This window comes from Contarinia nasturtii, unplaced genomic scaffold (assembly GCF_009176525.2).
Source record: "Contarinia nasturtii isolate CC-2019 unplaced genomic scaffold, AAFC_CNas_1.1 Cnas_scaffold_2678, whole genome shotgun sequence".
NCBI classification, from domain to species: Eukaryota; Metazoa; Arthropoda; class Insecta; order Diptera; family Cecidomyiidae; genus Contarinia; species Contarinia nasturtii.
Window position 1 is genome coordinate 337856 of NW_022199997.1, and position 19980 is coordinate 357835.

Here is a 19980-nt window from a genome sequence, read left to right on the forward strand (position 1 = left end):
TGTGCACGCATAATGGGATTATATGGATATACACAGCACACACACAATGTATATACAATGTGTACATTCACAGAAAAAGGAAAAATTAATGGCCGAAAAAGGAAAAATCGATATCAGACCACCAGTACTCGCACATACACACATATACAGAGTGTGTCGGGTATAGCATTGAGTATCGGCGACGGCCGCAATTTATTCACTTGGGAAAATGGTGTATGCCCTCGTATTTCGCTCTTTAACAATAAATATATGTACATGTGTATCTGTATCAATATATGGAACTATAACGGCAATGCCGTTGATGATGAAGCCGGATCAAAATGTTGAACGTGTTATGCTTTATTCCTTTTGCTGTTGTTGCCACTGTCGCTGCTGCTGCTGATTTTAGCTGGTTTCGCAGAAGACGAGAAAGTTTTTAGTTTTTCCCTGGTTTTGTTGCGTGTTTCCTTTCGATTTGATTTTGCCTTGTGTGTTCGTGACAACTGCTGTGCCCCACAAGTAAAAACGAACAGAAATATAAAACAACAATAACACCACAAACAAGAAGAAATATACGATTTTATTCGTTGAGGAACTTTTTCTTTCTTTCTTTTTTTTTGTAAATGTGTATGTTTCCTTTATCGGTCGTCTTTGCAGTCGTTGATTTTTATGGTTATTTTTTGTTCGTTTCTTTCTCTACATTGCACGCTTCATATTGCTTGCCAATTTGCAACTTTCGCAGCCATTTTCGTCGATGGTTTATGCTGACGAAAAAAAAGAGACTGCGAAAATGTTTTCTTATCAAACCGATTGATATGCTGTCGTTTCAAATATATTGATGAATTTGCTCAATGCCACATGATTTTTTTTTATATCGACAGCAACATCAATGATTCACTGATTTTAACTTTGTGCGGATTCTTTCGATTTTTAGCTTTGGCTAATAAATGAACGCAACTCGATCTCACTGAAAATGCACGAAAACTCAATAGGGATAAAAGAGACCAAATCAGTGATGATCAAAGTTTTCTTTTTCTTTGACGACCAACTAGATTGATTGCATCTTTTTGAATTTTCTTTGTGAATTTTTTTTTTCTTTGGCTTCGAATTTCCAATCTGCAATTCATGCTTTTGAAGAAAATTTAAAAAACTCGAATGCAATATATTGTTTCAAATCCATGCGATAAAACAATGTACACATTTTCGAATAGAAAATATGGCTGGCAAATAGTTTTAAACGTTAAAACCCATTTTACTTTTATGGGCGATTGCATTGTGTATTGAGACTTTCATTGCAACAAAATTGAAAAGCCATTGCACCATTCTATGTAAGACTTGCTTTAAGTTCTTTTATTGAACGATTGCCAACAAAAAGAAACGAGCAAGCGAGAGAGAGAGAGAGAGAGAGAGAGAGCAACATAAAATGAACTTAATTTATTAGCACACCGAACGAAGAGAAATTTAATTAAATCGCATTTTCATTTGGCCAGAGTGAATATCCATAGTTTTTACATCCAGAATTGCCCAGAACAAAGTGACAAAAAAAACCGATCCAAGACTAAATGGCCCCATGTTCTTTTCGGCAAGATACTCAATTTTTTGGCATAAATTCTCTATTGAATAACAACCGTATGTTTTTTGCACCTTATTCCGGTTGCCTTTGTTCGTATTGCCAAAATCGGAAATTGTAATGTATCAACTCTTGGCTTTCTACCCATTGCAAATGAGAATAGTTTCCATTCATACCGTGATGATAGAATTATGCAACCATTGTCATCACCACACAGTTAAGTAATGACCAGCTCTTTCATTTTGTGATTCATTTGAGTGAAAATAACCTTTGTTTGTAGGCGGGTATTGAATCTCAACATTTAATTAAAAGAAACACTGAAATCAGACACGGATTCATTTTCATGGAAACAGATATCTGTGTGTGTCCATTCAACTATCACATTTGAATTGGAGCTTACTTTCGCTTCGTAAATTAATTAAACGAGAATTCGTCGAAAAGAATTAATGTCAAAAGGTTCTTGATATAAAATAATATTTTATTTAGCGTATGACGTCGTTTGTTGCTTAAACACTCTTTGAAATTGAAGACATTTTCTTGATTAAATTGCATTTTACATGTAAACTGAACTATTTACAACTGTTTTTTCCTTTGAACTCAAATAGTTGAATTACATAAAAAAAATCTTCGGAATATTGTGTTTTTCCTCTACCACATTCCTATCTCTCCCTCTTTCTCTCTCTTGTTCGAAAGAGAAATGCTTTTATCGTGTGCTGATTCATTACGTATTGTCCAAATATCGGGCCAATGTCAAAGAAGCAGTCAGCGGGTCGATAGCAGTGAAGTCGTGTATGAAAATGTGCATTTTAATGTGAACTGTGCAAGAGAAAAGCGCTCAACACATGTACACACGTAGAGAGAATGAAATGAACGAGAAAAAAAATATATTTATCTTGCAACGTGTCTAGCAAAAGTGTACATAGCCTGTGATTGCTTGAATCGCTTGAACTCATTCGACCGCATCAAATACACATAAATTTTAATGGCATTTTAGTTTCACAGCAGCACCAAATGTACCAAAAGCACTCACTACCACCACCACCAACGAATATAAATAACGAAGAGAAACCGTACTTTCGATTCAACAACCATTTATCTCATTTTTGCTGTACGTGGTAAATACGGTTTCTATTCGATTTTGCGTTGATGATTCACAAGCAACACGATACCACGATTGATTGTGTATGTGCATAACGACCGATAGAAATAGAGAAGACGAGAAAAAAGCACCAAAAACGAAGACGAGCATCGAAAATTCGAAAACGATTTGACTGTGTGTGAGCGATAGAGAGAAAAACGTGTCTTTTGAATGCTACATAATATTACTGTGAAATGGAATTACAGTGTTACTTACTTAGCTTACTTAGACAATGTTTGATGTAGTATATAAAATGGATATGTGGCACACGGTTGGGTATTTACACGAAATCTGCGTTTACCAAAACGATAGAGAGAAAACATGTCAAATGCTTATAATCGCAAATAAAGTTGAGTGGAGCAGATCGAGCAAATACTTGTAGAAAGAAAAAAAAGGAGAAGAAGAAAAAAACTGCGCCAAGATACAACAACAAAAAATCGCTTACGTAAGATGCAACTCATTACGAATTCCGGACGACTATTCAATTTATTGAAGAATCAGCAGAATTTTCGCATCGCTAAGAAAAACTCCCATTAAAATCTCTTATGCGCCTCTCGCAACAACGTCAGAGCAACGGCGGAGGTACCACCACACTATTATATCCGAACCAACATTTGAGACTAAACACAATCGCATGAACAAACGAGCCAAAAAAAAACATCAACAACAAAAGCTACGGTGATGGTATATTCAGTAACTTGTGTATACGGTTTCGATTGTGAATAAAACCATTCAGTTTTTATATATAAATCCAATCGACCGAATAGAATAAAGACCGAATGTTACAAATACACATGCACACATAAAAGTCGTTGGAGTAAAAGGTGATTTTCGCAATGTCGAATATGTACAAAGCTAATGTGAAGATAAAAGAAATTCGCTTTTGATACACAGATTAAAGGCGATTGAAAAAGGTAACCAAATAAACTTCAATCATCTTAGATGCGTCAAAAGATCGATTGAGGTGTTCAAAAGGTTTCCCATTCGATATTGTGGAAGCTAAGCTTGACTGCCTTTACATTATATCTATATGCATTGAATGAATTCAAAATAATCGGCCTCGTTCGTTTCACTTCACCCGCAGAGAGAAGCTCGAGACTAATTGCGTATTTAAAACAAGTTTGATGAATAAATAATCGCTCAACAATGGAATCGATTGAGAATCGATATGATCAAGCACAACCAGACTAACATACTCACTAAATGAGCACACGCACACATACATCTATGCATACATAAATTTATAAGTGGCATGGATAAAATATAAAAAGTATGCTTACACACACTGTATCCATTTTGTGTGACAAAATTACTGCCGTTACTGCTGCCGGTTATGCTGTCGTGTTCAAATAAAATCAACGACTCTAGTAGTCAAAGTAACAAGCAGCCATTAAAATCTACGTGATTGAACATATCTTATGCACCGTATAAGTTATGCCTAATATGAAATAAGAACATCCATTCGAAACCGGTACCTCCGAATGAATCGTGTTCAACTTGATTCACCTCCACTCACAATGTATACGCTCTCGAAAATAGACAATATTTATGTAGGCTTCAAAGAGAGAATGTTGAAAAAAGAAAATGTTGAATGTGACTTTTGTGCGAGATTAAAAGAAGCACCATATCTCATCGCACCGCATCAGATTGAGTTGGTGCAATAAAAGGGTATGAATAAAAAAGAATTGTACTTTTTTTTATTATTTCTCTGTTTTGCGTCACTTTTAACATTTCATATTTCCACCGATCGTGTTATTTCAGAGCCTAAACTTTGAACATAATGGCCGAAGCAAACGAAATAATCGTTACGTATTTTCTTTTCCATCATTTTATTTTCAGAAAGTAACATTAAACTTCGAAGTCACACACAATTTTCCTAATTTCAACTTATACTTCATTTTTTTTCTTGAACTTTTTTTTTAATATGTTGAAGAAGATGCAAAAGGAGAACAAAAAAAAGTAGATACGATTAAATTATAACTGTTCTTTGTTTTACATAAGAAAACCGAGGACAGAGTATGTTTGAGACTCCATAGAGCATTTACATAGATTTCATGACCTCCAGCCATCATTTGATTCCCTCTGCGTAACTCATTTGCATGATATATAAAAAAACATGCAGAGTCAGTTTTTCCTTTCGGCCTCTGCATGGGATATTTTATTTAATTATCTGTTATTATGGCCTTTATGGTGCTTTATCTTGTTGCAACTTTGTTGTCAGTTATATGGTATATGGCACGCATTGAACGTGAACTCACGACGAATGGTCGTAATTTTTGTACTGACGGAAAAACTGTCGACTCAATATTACATAGTAACATTTTCAAAAGCAACATTGTTTATCAATTTCTCCGAATTCCCGGGATAAAACTTCAAGTAAAACATTTCTAACTAAATATTTACAATGTTGTAAAAAGCAACAAACTACAAACATTAAAAAAATGTATATATACAATAATTGCTGGAACTGTGAGTTGAATATGAGAAATTTTGCACGATGGTAAAATGAAATCAGAGTTTATAGAAATAAAAACCGCACACCGTTCAACAAAAAGCACTGCTTGCTTGATGTCTCCAATTGCTCTTTCCCTCTCTCTTTCTTTCTCTGTATGTCTTTCGATTGTGTTTTCTGTAATTATAACTTCATTACATATTTTTTTGTGTACTTTGTGTCCAAATTACTATCGTGGCAAACATAGAATCGTTTCAAATTTTCATTGTGCACTCAATGTATTCAATGTAGTGTTGATGAGGCGTATAGAATTTTGCAACGTCATGTTCAGTCAGTTGCAAGACGATTCTTTTACTGTTTGTACGTAGAAAATCGATGAAATACACAAATAACTTCATTTTCCAACAGTCTGTTTTTGGCGCATATACATAATATTCTTAGCGGACACATTTACAAAGTGCAAAAAAGTGTTGTTTTTTTCGAATTGTTTTTAGTAGCTGAAGCAGTTGTTGTTTTAGTGCGGCTTATGCAAATTCAACAATTTTGGGAAAATGGACTGATGATAACATCTTTTCGGGACTTTCATTTCGGTAATTATATGGAGAAGAAATGTGAAAAGAGAAATGAAAATTCATGTTATTAACAATTGCGGATGGTTTCGGTTTGAGTTTGTTGGTATGGCTTTTTTGTGTTTGGCCTTTGTTTGACCGAACAATTTTCGTGTAATTTTCTAGACGAATGGCATCCGGTACTGACATCAGACTCCAACTAAATACTACCGATCTGAATACACTGGCAATCGACCAAAAACTATTGGGAAAAATGCTTTTTGTGACGCATGATTGTGCATAATTCATATAAAAGATGGAGAGATTGGCATTCAACTAAGAAATGATGCTCTTACACACTCATTGCAAAATTGCCAAGTGAAGTTCTTACTAAATTATATTCTAGTCAATTATAAAATTTTGCATAAGTTTTTCAAGATGGAAATCATAGAATATAAATGCAAAACGATGTGAAGAAGGGGGTGTGTGTGTAAGAGAGAAACTTGCAAGTTAAATGGTTTTCCTACTTATCATTTGAATTTTTCATTTCAGCCATTTCGAAAGGAAACATATTATAATTCCTTTTGAGCTAACTAAATTGAACATCCGGCTTATTTCGTTTCAGATCTTATTCTCAAATCGATCGATAGTGCAGAAGAAGTTTCCATCATTTTAAATTACCGAGAGCAGGATAAAAGGAAAGCAATTTAATGCGATATGCGCATGTATTTCATGTTTGAGTGTGTGTGTGTGCATGAGTTACTTTGTGTTTGTGTGCTCGGAATTAAATTGCAAATCCTTGTTCAATTAAATGAAGCCGCAGCTGTTGAGCTGAAAATAGAACTTTAATTCATCTTAAAGCCTCAATTTGATGCATTTTACTTAAACTTAAGCTCTAAAGCTTCTTTCTTTTTCACCGTTCGCATAACTGTATATAATATTATAGAAACTAGTATGTTTTTAACGCAAGAAAAACGACACTCAAAATCGCATTCGCATTTGACAAGGCCAAAAAGTTCACAATCTCAAGCACTTCACAAGATTATGTATGCATACACGTATGAAAGTGGTTAGCTCGGTCTTTTTTCTTCTTCCATTGTTCTCTCTGCCACTGTCAATTTAATTATGACTACACCCGAGTTCTGTAAACTGTTTATGTAATTTTCGATAACGATGGATATTCAATATCTTTTCAGCACAAATAGTTTTAACAAATATTTGCTGACTATGTTAAAACTACAGAATATTTTCTTTATTGAAAAGTTTTTATATTATTTATTCAGTTTGGTCTCTCTCATTTCTTTCGAATGTCTGTTTAATTCAAGCGTTAAGAACTATTGCAAAATCAGCGAAATAAAAACAGCAACAACGCATTAATTAAATAGAACAATGGATGTTCAAAGTGCGTTTGGGTGTTTATTCACTTCGTTGAAATATATAAAAATTGAGACCAAAAAAACATTGAGACGAAAAAATAGCGTACGGAAATCAGTTAATAAAATTTAGTATTCATTTTAGACGGTCAAGGTTACGTTCTTTTTTATGTATTTCTGAATATTTGGTAATTATAAAAATAACGAACACAATAGTATGGCATAAGTAATCTAAGACACACAATGAAAGGAATGAATGAATAAATAAAAAAAAACGGTTCAATAAATAACCGAAAAAACACCCATATGTGTATGTACAGTACACGTACTTCAAGTCTGGCAAAGTGTTTTGTGTGCCAGTATGTGTAATATGAATTTGAAACGAACTCAATTAAAGTAAATAGCTATCGCGCGGCATTGGAATTTATAACGCGTGTATTTGCCTTATTTTTGGGACTGGAATACATACGTTTGACTGATTCATAAACATCATCGCGCACATTGAATACGAAATTATCTGTATCTCAAGCTCTTTGTTTCACTCGAAACACGTTTACAGTTGCATTTGATTTGCTGGTTTTGGTCAGTGATATTTCGTTGGATAAAGTGGTTTTGCTTCAATTGAGTCTATGTGAAGCTCTAATTCGAGACCCAATCGATGCTCCCATTAATTGAACAAAATGGCTGCATTGAACTCAACAGGAAAAAGCTATGATTCAATCCAATGTTTAAATCGAACATTTTTGACTTTCTTTTTTATTTCGTTTTTTTTTTTCATTTCATATTGATTGCTTTTGATTAAAACTGCAATGCGACTCAATGAAATTGAATTCTTTGTTTGTTTAATCTGTTTATCCAGTGCTGTGTGGTTTTTTCCTCTCTTCTTTTTAAATGGCCAAATGTTTAGGCTGCGTGATTTTTGCTTGTGTTTGCGTGTTTGTAATAACCATAAAATTGAACAAGAAATGAATTGAAGTCGCGTAAAAAAGCGCACGCACGATTTCTCTCTCGCTCTCTTCCTCTTTCTCTTCGGGCTCAACGATAAGAATCTGAACTGTGTTGTTTGTTTGTTCATTCGTTCGTGCTAGCGAAGTCGAATCATTAAAAATCGTGAGCTCGGCATTATATTTTTATGAAAAATTGCATATTTTTACCTCTCTACTCATGCCCATTAATTTTCGTGTACATTGGCTACCATTACAGTATTTTGAATGAAAATTTAACGTCCTCATGCAATTTTGATTTTTGAGGTGTCATGCATTTAATTACAACGTCACAATTCAATCTGTAATTTCGATGGTTCTTTTTTTTTTTGGTCGATGTCGTTCATTCAAATTCAACTCATTCTGATTGATGTGATTAAAGAGGTTCCATCGTTCAATATCCAATGTATGTGTGTATGTATGAAAAAAGTGTATGATTTTTTTGATACAGTTTACCCACATTAATGTATGCAAATGGCGCATTCCATGAACATCCTCCGCAAGCCTTTTGGTGGCACACCAAAATGGCGACAGTAAATTGTTTTGGCTTATTTTATTTATGGCTCTTAAAACGGGAAAAAAACGCCATCGCATAAAAAATGAAAGAGCAATTAATCTGCGGCTTTGTTGTGTCTCTTTTCCTTTAAATAACATTCTTTTGCGGTATAATTGCATTATATATTTGAATTTTGAAACATGAAAAGGAACGTATGTGCATATTTTCAATTTTCAATCTATAGAAATAATCTAATGTATATATTGCGATGGAAGAATTAAGAATTCTGGATCGAAATTAAAACGATTGAATTGAAATGCATGACCATATTACCAACAAATGGAACACATTCTGAGTATGAAATACACACATACACACATCCACATCGAATTTGCGTCAGCACGTAAAATATAATGAATGTGGCCATATGTATCGTTTACTTAGCCAGCATACTAATTGATTCATTTATTCCGATTCGGCCAAATTCGAAAGTCAACGGAATGAAGAAGAAAAAAATAACATGGCCTCACAGAGGCTATAGCAGTGTACACACAATAAAACACACACACACACACACACGAGAGTAAGCTACAGAGAGGGCGAACGTGCACGATTATGACAAAAGAATATGTGGCGTGAATTAAAATTTGCATTAAAATGTGCATATCTTTCGGTCATTTCAATTTATGCATGCGTGTGAGTGTTTATTTTTGGGGCCATAAAATGATGATGAAAGAAGAGTACGAGACGAATACGGAGCGATCAAACAAACAAAAAAAAAAAACGCACGGTAAAGAAAGAGATAAAAATGAAACACGAACAAGCCATTCTTACTCGGTCTATTGAAATTCGAGCAAAGCAAAACTGAGAAACGAATCAGCATAAATAAGCAAGGCATTATAGAATAAATAAATAAGGCACGAATATTTTGAAATGAGAGAGAAAGACGAACATCGGATCGTTTCGTTCGCATGTGCATCAATGTGCATATCATGCTGCACAAATAATCATCATAATCAACGTTGCCGTTGTCGTCATCATCATTTTGTTGATGATTTTCTTCATGTCTTTTCTGACACAAAAGAAATGAAAACGACCAAAGCGACCAACACTCACACACGAAGCACAAGGCAAAAAAATAACGACAACACCACCATCAACGACAACCGACTGAGAAAGAGAACAACAACAACAACAAAAAATCGTCTATGTTGCTATAAAAATCGTTTAAATGTGTGTGAATTGAAATTCAAAATGGCTGAATTCCGATGTATGGAATATTTTATTAGTCATGTTTATGAACGAACCATGAACGAACGATTGAACGAATAAACGAACAAAAAAACTTCATCGAGGAAAAGACACACAAAAATAGCTCCAGATCGGATTTTATTTATTTATTTTGTTATTGCTCACTGCTTCTTGATTGTGTTTTTTTTTCTCGTTGAGTTTTTTTTTGTTTTGTTTGCCGTATGTGCGTCGAATTGAGAAATCTACAATAAAAGAGCGCTTCGTCAGTTTGCTGGCCGGCTGATGATGATTGTAGCCAGTTTGTTTGGCCTGAAATTTAAGTCGCCCGGGTGCATGTGTGAGTGATTTTGTCTTGACAATATAAGATCAAATAACTGCACCATAAAAAAACACATTTTCAAATGACCGAAGCACGAATGAGACCGAACGCTCGATCAAATCAATCAGACGAATGGGGAGCGATAAACTGGAAACAAACATTTTTACTATAAAATAAGAAAACCAAACGAAACGAGTATGTAAAAGGGAAAAAAAGAGCATGAGCTCTATTTGGTGTGGCATCCAAATGGAATAAAAAAAAACAACTAACATGGAGAGCTTGAATAACTTCGGCTGCTCCTGGTATTTTTTTCCGTCTTCTTCTTCTTATATGTATGTTAATGAACGATGATGTGATGAGCAACGATCAATCTTTGAGAAAAGAGACTCTTTTTTCACGTTTTCATTCCATTCGTTCTCGTGGTTTGTTATTTTCGTTGTGTTACTAATTTTGTGTGTGCGCGCGATATATGTCCATATGCTGATTCGTCAAGCATGTAAAACAGAAGGGGCTAGAGAGAGACAGAGAGTCTTGTGTTTTCGACACAAAGAAATTATGACCTTCAAGTGATATTGTTTCTCATTTTATTATGGGTATTCGTTTGTATTTGTGTATTTGGTGTTTTGTTTCTCGTCTATATCGAATATTAATCGGGTTTCGAGTTATTTTTTCTTCTCCTTCTGTTGTGTTTTTTTTCGCATTTTATTCTTGGCTTTTTATTTCGACTGGTTTTCTTTAATGCCTTTCATTTGGTATTCATGCTTTATATGTGTATGTTTTGTTCATTTTCCACCCTTTTTTATAACAAAGTCTTTTTTTTTGTATGAATATAAGAATGCGGTTCATAAACGATTCATCATGAATGTGCTTCAATCTGTTCGAGTTTTGACGAAGAAAAAAATGCTTATGATATAATTGAAGTTGAAGCAATTGAATACGATTTAGCTACACATGAATGAATGGGCTTCAATTTAACAGAAAAAAAAACATAATTTTCACTTGTGCATTTATTTTCGAAATCGATGACACACTCAACATGTTCACATTTCAAAGAACGATAAATATAAATAAAATCCAATACAAATTTAAATAAAACAGCGAATTGAAGTGGTACACGTGTTCGAGTTTTTTCATTGCTTGCTAAATCAGAATGCCTTTTTTCAGTTGAAGACTATCTTCTTTTGTTATATTATTTAATCAAAAAAAAAAACTGATGACACACGAAATATTGAAGTATATTGTGCACACTTGACTCGCTCATGTCTATGTCAAATTTCATAAGAAAATTAATGATAATTGTTATTTTAATGATTATAATCAACATTGCTATAAGTGTTATCATAAATGTAAAATAAATACTGTAATTTCGCTCGAGTTTCTTTCGTTTTCTTCTTCTTCAACATTTTCGAGTTCCCAGATTTATGCGTTAAAAATGCAGCTTTTCCATGCGGAAATCTTGAAGACAAATCAATAATTTTTTTTTTCGTCGACATTCTAAATGGACATCGTTGTTCTCTGAAGAGTGAGATGAGTTTTGTGAGAAAATCTACTTAGTAAACCCATAAAAAATATTCAAACGAATTTTTTGGCATTTAATTTTGTTTCAGCCACTTGTATTTTGCCAGACTTGTGTAAATTGACAAGGTACATGAACACATAAAAAATTAAGATTGGATTAGTATAAGTAAGATTTTTTTGTTCTGATTTTATGGTCAATTTTTGTTTCATGCTATTAAAATTCGCAGAAAAATAGTGAATAACATGGATAATATAACGGATTTATGAGTAATATGGGTGGCACATAGTGTGCTCATATTACATTTGTGAAATGGTGCTGCTGTTGGGAAAATTTGTGATATTTTTACTATATAGCTGTGATTACATGTATTTACATGCTCTGCTTCGAAAAACTCGCGACGAAAAAACAAACTGAAACCGAAAAAAGTGATTTTGATTGGGAAAACGAATGAGATTGTCAGATACAGACACTCACATGCATTTATTTGAAACAGTGCCAACAACGACTGGGACAAAAATTGGCTGTAAATCCACCAAATGAAATAGAAATGAGTTTGTCGTCATTGTAAATATCAGCATGAATTGTTCATTTATATAGATAGATAGACACGAACAAACGTATGGCTGATATCGAAAAATGGAGAATCGAGCTGCGCTCTTATCATTAGGTCAATAAATATTTGTTTTGTTTTCTTTTTTTGTTTCTCTCTCATTTTCGCATTTTTATTTCGTTTGCTTGTGGCAGCACAATCGTCTGTATAATTGCCTGATATAGTTTCCGTTATCTAATCACCGTTGAAAATTTCGCAATTAACTTCTATGACCGAGCCGTTCAAGTTTTCAGCTTTCTTCTTCTGTTTTTTTTTTTATTACAAAGTTGATTACTTGAATTCAATAATATTTTTTTTTAAATTTTCCTTCCCCATGCTTCATTCGATACATACAGCATATGGAATTGACAATTTCGAAAGTATGATGCGTAGACGCAGTGCAACAGCTGCATTGATGCGCATATTCAATTCATGTCGTAAAATACGTTGTTGTTTTTTCTTCTTCCACTCTGTAGCTCGGCCATGAAGTGGAATTGGTTTTTGTTTTATTTTATTTATTGTGCGATTGGTGTGTGTGTACTTGTATGTACTCTGCTCGTATTTCCTTATGGAATCGAACGGCACCACCCATTACAAATTGAACGCAATACATAGATATATATTTTATTTTCTGTCGATCCAAGTATTTTATTGACTTGGTTTTACGGTTTTGGTTTTATTCATTCAACAAAAATTAAATTACGTACACTCTTTGTTGCAATTATGCGTAGCCGATGCCATGTTTGTCGGTGAGTAGAGGATTTACCGCGTGGCAAATTCCAAATTGATCGCATGTAATGAAATCGTCTATCGGTTTGCCAATAATAATTTTGTTTTTCAAAATTATAATCGCTGTATGGTGCTTTGGTCAAACTATAAATATGATTTGCACGCTATCAATACTCGGTTGAAACTTTAAAAAAATCTGTTCGATGGCTTCGAATCAGGTGCATTTGAATGTAGAACGATTTCAAGTGAACATATTGCATGTATTTTCTATTACAGATATTTATGAATTACATGCACTATATACCAAAATAAAAATGTTCAAATTATAAATTTTACAATATATACCGATAAATGTGAATTCTTTCCATCTGGCTGTAATAGTTTTGGTTAGATTAAGGGTTTTTTATCGCAATAAACAAAAATTGCTCTGGTAATTCCGATAAAATTGCAATGACATTTTTGCGTGAATTTGCACAATATTACATTCACACTGCAATTTTGTCACACAAGAAATTGTATAAAATATGAAACTGTAGCGTAGCTAGTGCCACTACGGACGACTAAGGAGTTCTAATCAGCTGTTTGCAGCCGAACAAATGTATTTTCACGAGTTGGCGATATCTTATGGTTAGTATAGATTACATTGAATTCCGTCGTGGCGCTAGTTGTTTGACAGTTTAAACATAATTTCGGTGCAGTCGCACTGTAAAGACGTCAATTTACTGAAAATGACTTCTAACCGCACGTTATTTTTTGCCCGAAGAAAATATGACTTTTTTGATTGTCATTTTCCTTCTATTTTGCCAGCAAAATGACAGCGCTTGTAATTTAATGTGTTCACGTTCTGTACATTTCTTTGAAAAAAGAAAAAAATTATATTGGAATTGGTAAAAACGCATTTGTTGTTGTTGCTAATGCAAGCAATTAATGTGCAAACGACAGAATCAAAAAATAGATCAATCATATGGCAATGGCGAGTTGCCACAAGACCCGCAAAATATAAGGAATTAACGAATTATAGAAGAACAAAAAAATACATCGAGAAAAAGAAGTGAATACAATGACGAAGAGAAATGAGAATAATGATAGAAGAAAGAAGGGAAAATAAACAAAATTGGCACAAAAACCGCATAATATTTTTTTTCGCTTCGATATATAAATGCCGAATACGCTTCGAATGTGTGTGTGTGCGCGCCAGCTTGAAATAAAAATGTGTGTTGTATTGTGTGTACTGCAATCAACTCACGTAATAAGAGCAATTGACATCGTTTGCAACCATTATTTCGGAATAGCAACGGTCAGTAGTTTTACTCATTTCGTCGTTGTTTTTCTTTCTCATTCTTCATTTTTTTTCGGTTTGCTTTGCTTTTTGTATTCATAAGACGCGCAATTTCTCATTTTAGTCGATATCAACGGTCGACACAACGATGTGTAAATTGCATTTGACCATAACACTGATATTTATTTAAAAAAAATCATTGAACAAAGGTAATCGAACTCTTTAAGTCTTTATCTTAAATTACTCTCGCCATGAGCCTTTGCAAATGGCGTTTGATAAATTTCAGTCACCGAAATGAGCACATAATACATCGGTATAAGATCATTTTTCATCAAATATTGAACAGAAAATGTAATATATAAAAAATTAAGTGGAAAAAAGAAACGCAAAACAAATGCCTTCAAGAAAAATGGCCAAAAAATCAGCAAAAGACAAATGGATGTGTTGTTAAAAATGTCCAATGTGAAATGCCAACTGAGTGAACAGACATTTTCGCAATGGTTGCAAGTGATGCAGAGAGAAATGTTTGACAGCAAAAAAGCGACGAAGAGAGAATAATTTGCTGCCAAATGCCATTTGTCAACATTTTCAAATTGTCTCTTGTATCGATTTTTCGTGCAAACTTATGAACTTGACAAATTCAAGCACTGGCTTAGCATCCGCATCATAAAAATCCACATACACATGCACACAGACATATAAAAATATTTACCATATGCTCGTTGAATTGCATAGTTGTACAGCGACATTAAAATAAAACCGTCCGATTCGAGGCAATATAATGAATTGAATGTACGCTTCCCGCATCGTCTAGCAAAATTACATTTCGAATAAATAAATGTCTTTTGTGTGTGTTTAAGTGTTTGTGTAGATCCAAGTCACACAAATGACGCCATACATATACATACATTTTTCCTAATTTTTGTACCCACTTGCAAATGCTTTTCACCATTAGTCAAAATTCAATGGGAATTTTGTTAAACAAGCTCAATCAAACAAGAACAGGTGCACATTTTATCTTTTATACTTTTGTACAAAGAAACAAAAAAATTAACGAATTGCTCTGGCATTTCCCTCACATTTCGATGTGGAAAATTCCATTCGTTTTGACTTCAAACTAAATAACATTCCATCTCAATGCGAAAATTGTATTTAAATTAACTTTTAAAAAAGTTTTAAAAGGTATTTTTCATTAATTGTTACGGTTTGACGGTTGATTTTCAGCTCGGTCACAATGGAAATAAATTCATAATGAATGCCAGCGAGAGTGAGAGAGAGAGAGAAACTTTTAGGATTGATGTCTTGAAATGAAACAAAATTGAAGCAGTTTAAAAGACATCAAAAAGATTTTATTTGCTATCGCAATGCTGGTCGGTTAAGGTTCATTCGCCCACAAATGGGAAGCACAAATATTCTTTTTATCGCAGGGCAATAAAAACAGAAGAAAAAAGCCAAATGTATTTGATCATGCCAGAACGAAAAATAAATGCACGAAATGAAAAATGATTCTTTTGCAGACTCATATTATAATGAGTGCAAAATGAACGAATCTTGGTATTTTCCTTTGCACTTTACTGCATTACTTTATCAACCCAAAAAGTAAGTGACTACCAAATTGAATGTTAAAATAGACTTTGTCAGTAAGTTACACCGATTTAGTTCTCTCTTTCGCTCTTTATGTTGTTATATTTGTGCAATTATCTATCGTTTAAACTAGTTTTGTAGACAAAAAAAAGTGTTCGCAAATATCTCATTAAATTCGAACTAGTTTTTGGTGTCAAATGTGCGGTCACGTTTTGTATGTTGTCACGAATAAGTGTTGTGTAGTTTATTTCTTTTTTGTGTCGTATTACGAAATTTCGTCGAAAACTAGAGAGAGAGAGAAATCAAGAATAGAGGAAGGTTCATGGACAATTCTAGCATGAGTAATGCTGATTTTGGATCGAATCTTGAATTGTTGAAAAAGTTGGACTCTTGGCTTTGTTTGGAGTTTAGATATTGGGTATGGGTGGTAGAAAGTAATCGTCAAATGAAAATAATAATGCTTACCTATGGATTGGCGATGCTCCAGATGGTATTCTTTGTTGATACGAAATGGATGCTGGTGGTTGAGAAGACGCAGCGTCAGCCCTCTGGCCAACCTGAACTGAACGTATAGCCGCTTCCATCTCATTCCGACGTGGGCACCATTATAAACCACTCATTTTCAATAAAATCAAAGCACAGCAAAACGAAAATCGAAAATGTGGTATTTGCGCGTTCTAATTCGATGCGTTGTTACGTTTGTCCCGGTTCAATTAATGAATTTTTTATTCTTTTTTTATTTCTTTATTCTTGGTTTATGTTTCAATTTTTACGATTGAATCGTTGTGATTCTGTACTTTGTTTTGTCGCAGCACTTGAGCAAGAAAAAAAAAAACAATTCACATGGAATTCTCTTTTTTTTTCGAATTATATATTTTTTGCTTCTTCTTTTTTTCGGTTGCTCCTTTCTTCTTTAGCACAAACACCAAAAAAAGTATCACCAATCATATGATTCCATCGATCAATTATGCTGTTATTTCACTTCTTATTTCCTTCAGCACATTCATTTATTTTTCAAGTTAAATTTTCTATGATATCGACGTCGACTACAATATAATAACTTCACTTTCACACTGAAATTAGAGGTCAATAAAGAGAGAAAAAAGTTTAAATATTTTTTTTGTTGGTTTTTGTTTTTTTTTACAATGAAATTGATGTGGATTGTGTAGTTTGAATCTCGTGACCGAGAGTAACCCATGCGATGGGCAAAATGCTTGGAACTACCAAGAAAATCGATTTCTTTAATTCGTATTTCATATAAAAAATCAAGTGAAACTCTTCAATTTGGTTTGTAATTTGTTTAAAGAATCAATTTTACGGAAAATCGACCGTTTTCTTGTTATTTCGAAACACTTTACATTTTACATGTGAAACAAAACACATTCATTTTCCCTTTGAATTACGGCGATTATACTTTTTCGTTTTCTTTTAAATTTTTCTTTAAATTTATAAATGCAAGAAATTTTATATACCACGCAAACACACAGCCAATTAATGAAATTTCTTTTTACTCAAATTAGTTATGTTTTAACATTAAATCCGTACTTTGGATGATGACGTTGACAACAAAACACAAATGAACATTTAATTCTGTAATAAAAATAAAAAAATAGTTTATTATTAGTAACGCTTTTGGATGGATTCATGTCACTGCTTTCATTTTATTAACTCATCAAAATCGCTAGAAATAATTTAACTATTAAAACTTAACAGAGAAATGTGTGTGCTTCCATATTGAAATAGTCGAACATTTTATAGAAACAATTTATGTCTGACGAAAAAAATAGATAGAAAATCTGTTTTATCCAATTAAAATGTAGAAAATCTTTCAAATCATGAATTTTTTGCAAAAAAAGATTTTGTAGAGAACTTTTTGAAAATGAGGTAATATTTTGCGATGGAAAGTGCATTTTGTTTGAGAAAAAAAACCATTCCTTGATGCACAAAATGATGTAGATCTTTAGTACAAAGCATTTGAACTTTGAACGAGAAAAATAGTCACATCTTCTAATATTAGAATTTGTCATTCGTGAAATAGAATCAACCATTATATAAATTCATTTAAGAAGAAATCCACTACAATTTCTTTTAACAGATGTGATTTTAAATGGCATATGGACTTTTCAATGAGTAGTTTTCAGTTTTAGATGTGGCGAGAAATAAAACAACCGAAAACTTTTATAATGCGAAAAAACGCGCACATCCAAATCGTTTCTGAACTTATATTTCGACATAAATTCGATATGGTTATAAAAAAAAATAAAAATGTGAAAAATAAAATTTTTGACGTAATTTCCAATACAAAATGCAACCTGTGTGTTCTCCGAGTAAAAGAAATACAATTCAGGCAAATAAAAAAAAATCCAAAAACTATTCATCCAACACAGTTTGAATTGTAATTAAAATGTATAAATTATACTGTATCTTAGGTGGCCAGTTGCAAAATCTAAGATATACGTATATTTGTACAAAACGATACATCGAACAAAAAAATTAAAGAAAGGCATATTGAGTGTATTAAACACAATGAACCTATATATATAAAAAAGTATGGTGTCTGTTCACGATTTCATATATGTTTAGATCGAAGAACCCTATTCAATAGTTTCTTTCACAGAAACGAAAAAAATAGAACGCAAAAACACAACATATGAGCTACAACGGTGATTTCATCAGCTCTTTTGAAAACGTGGACAACACATATGGGTCTCTGTTTCCTTGAGAAAAAAAAATGAAAAAAAAAAACAAGCTAAAAACTTTTGCTATGAAATTTTTGATCAAAAATTATGGTTGACATTTTTCGGTTAAAGAAACTGATGTGATGGATGGAACTTGCTTTTAAATAAATATACATAATGATTGCATCATTTTTCAACGGATCTGCTTACGAAATCGCACCATGTGTTTGAGTTTCAAGCAATTTTTGGCCAATTTTCGATTGTTCACTTTCAATATATAAAATATTTGTTAAAGTTCAATTGAAATAAATTTAAATTTGTCATTCAAACGCGCATAACTTGAATAAATTCATGGAAATTTTGTTGCGAGAAAATAAAATCGTCTTCAATTTAAATATATTGTTCACGTATTATGATGAGCATAGCAACAGCATATTATAAAAAGGCATTCGATTCATTGTAACTCATATCGTGTCTGAAATTTGTTGAAAGTTATAACTTGTAACAAATTTTTTGAAGGAGAAATATGTTTTCTGTTTATTTTCGAAATGTTATCTCAATTTTAGATTCGAATGTTTCGTTTGTTCTGCTTTCGTTTCGATTGAATTGACCTTTTTGTTTGCTTTGAAGCCAGAAATACAACGGCTCGTGTGTAAATGAAAGAAATACACGTAGAAACGCACAAAGAAAAAAAAACTGATTGGTCGTGATTTTTAGCCTTCAGTGTGCTCAAAATCAACGCTTTGAATAATCTTTGATGAAAAATTCCTTGCTCACATCGCTGTTTCCAATGGGTTTCGATTTACACACAATTGTTCAATGGCTCAATTCTGATTAATTTTTTTTTTCGGTTTTCGATTCCAATAAATTGAATATATTGCACACAAACGCAACGCAAAAAAAAATTGTCTATCGTCGAGCAGAAATTTCAAGCAACTATTCAACTGTAATTGGACTTTTTGGTTTCATTTCTTAGAAATTGGTTTTTTTTTTTGGTTGACACACAAATATGCAAATTGCAATTACGATTGTAATAAAACCACAAAATTCTCACTAAACCAACGACAACGAAAAAAGTGTATGCTTGTATTTAACAACAAAATGAAACTAACGGCTGAATTTGTAGATTTTCTGTAGTCAATCGAATGCTGTTTATTATTTCAAATTGTTCTCTCTCCGAAACACACTAAACCACTTTACGGAAAATAGTAAATCGTTTGTTATTTTTAAATTTTTTTTTGTATTCTCAATCGTTTTTTTTTTTTCGTTTTATTTTAAATAAAATTGTTTTTTTTTCTGTCTGTTTGAAAAGCACACACAAGAATGAAAAACTAAATAGGCGCCCGAGTCGATGAACTATAGAAGGTGAAAATATAACGTGGAAAATACAATTTCTTGTTGAGAAATATCGTGCCGTTCGTGTTGCCTATGCAAGAACTACGATGCTGAACGCTGTTCGCGCGACGTCAGCCATTTTCTTTTTCGGATGAGTT

At 33.0% G+C, this 19980-nt stretch overlaps 1 protein-coding gene across 7 annotated transcripts in view; it reads right to left on the reverse strand.

Annotated features, from left to right (window-relative positions):
• The window catches only part of LOC116348843, a 75575-nt gene extending 55595 nt beyond the window's left edge, over positions 1–19980 (reverse strand). For 4 of the 7 annotated variants that reach the window (XM_031780008.1, XM_031780005.1, XM_031780006.1 and 1 more), the window contains exons 1-3: positions 19600–19979; positions 17282–17399; positions 16275–16882 (exon numbers count right to left, since the gene is read on the reverse strand). In XM_031780008.1, coding sequence (XP_031635868.1) covers positions 16275–16393 — 119 coding nt within the window. In that variant the 5' untranslated portion in view covers positions 16394–16882; positions 17282–17399; positions 19600–19979. Of the gene's footprint in view, positions 1–16274; positions 16883–17281; positions 17400–19599 lie in introns of those variants that run through there. The other 3 variants (XM_031780007.1, XM_031780004.1, XM_031780003.1) reach the window with 3 other exon arrangements.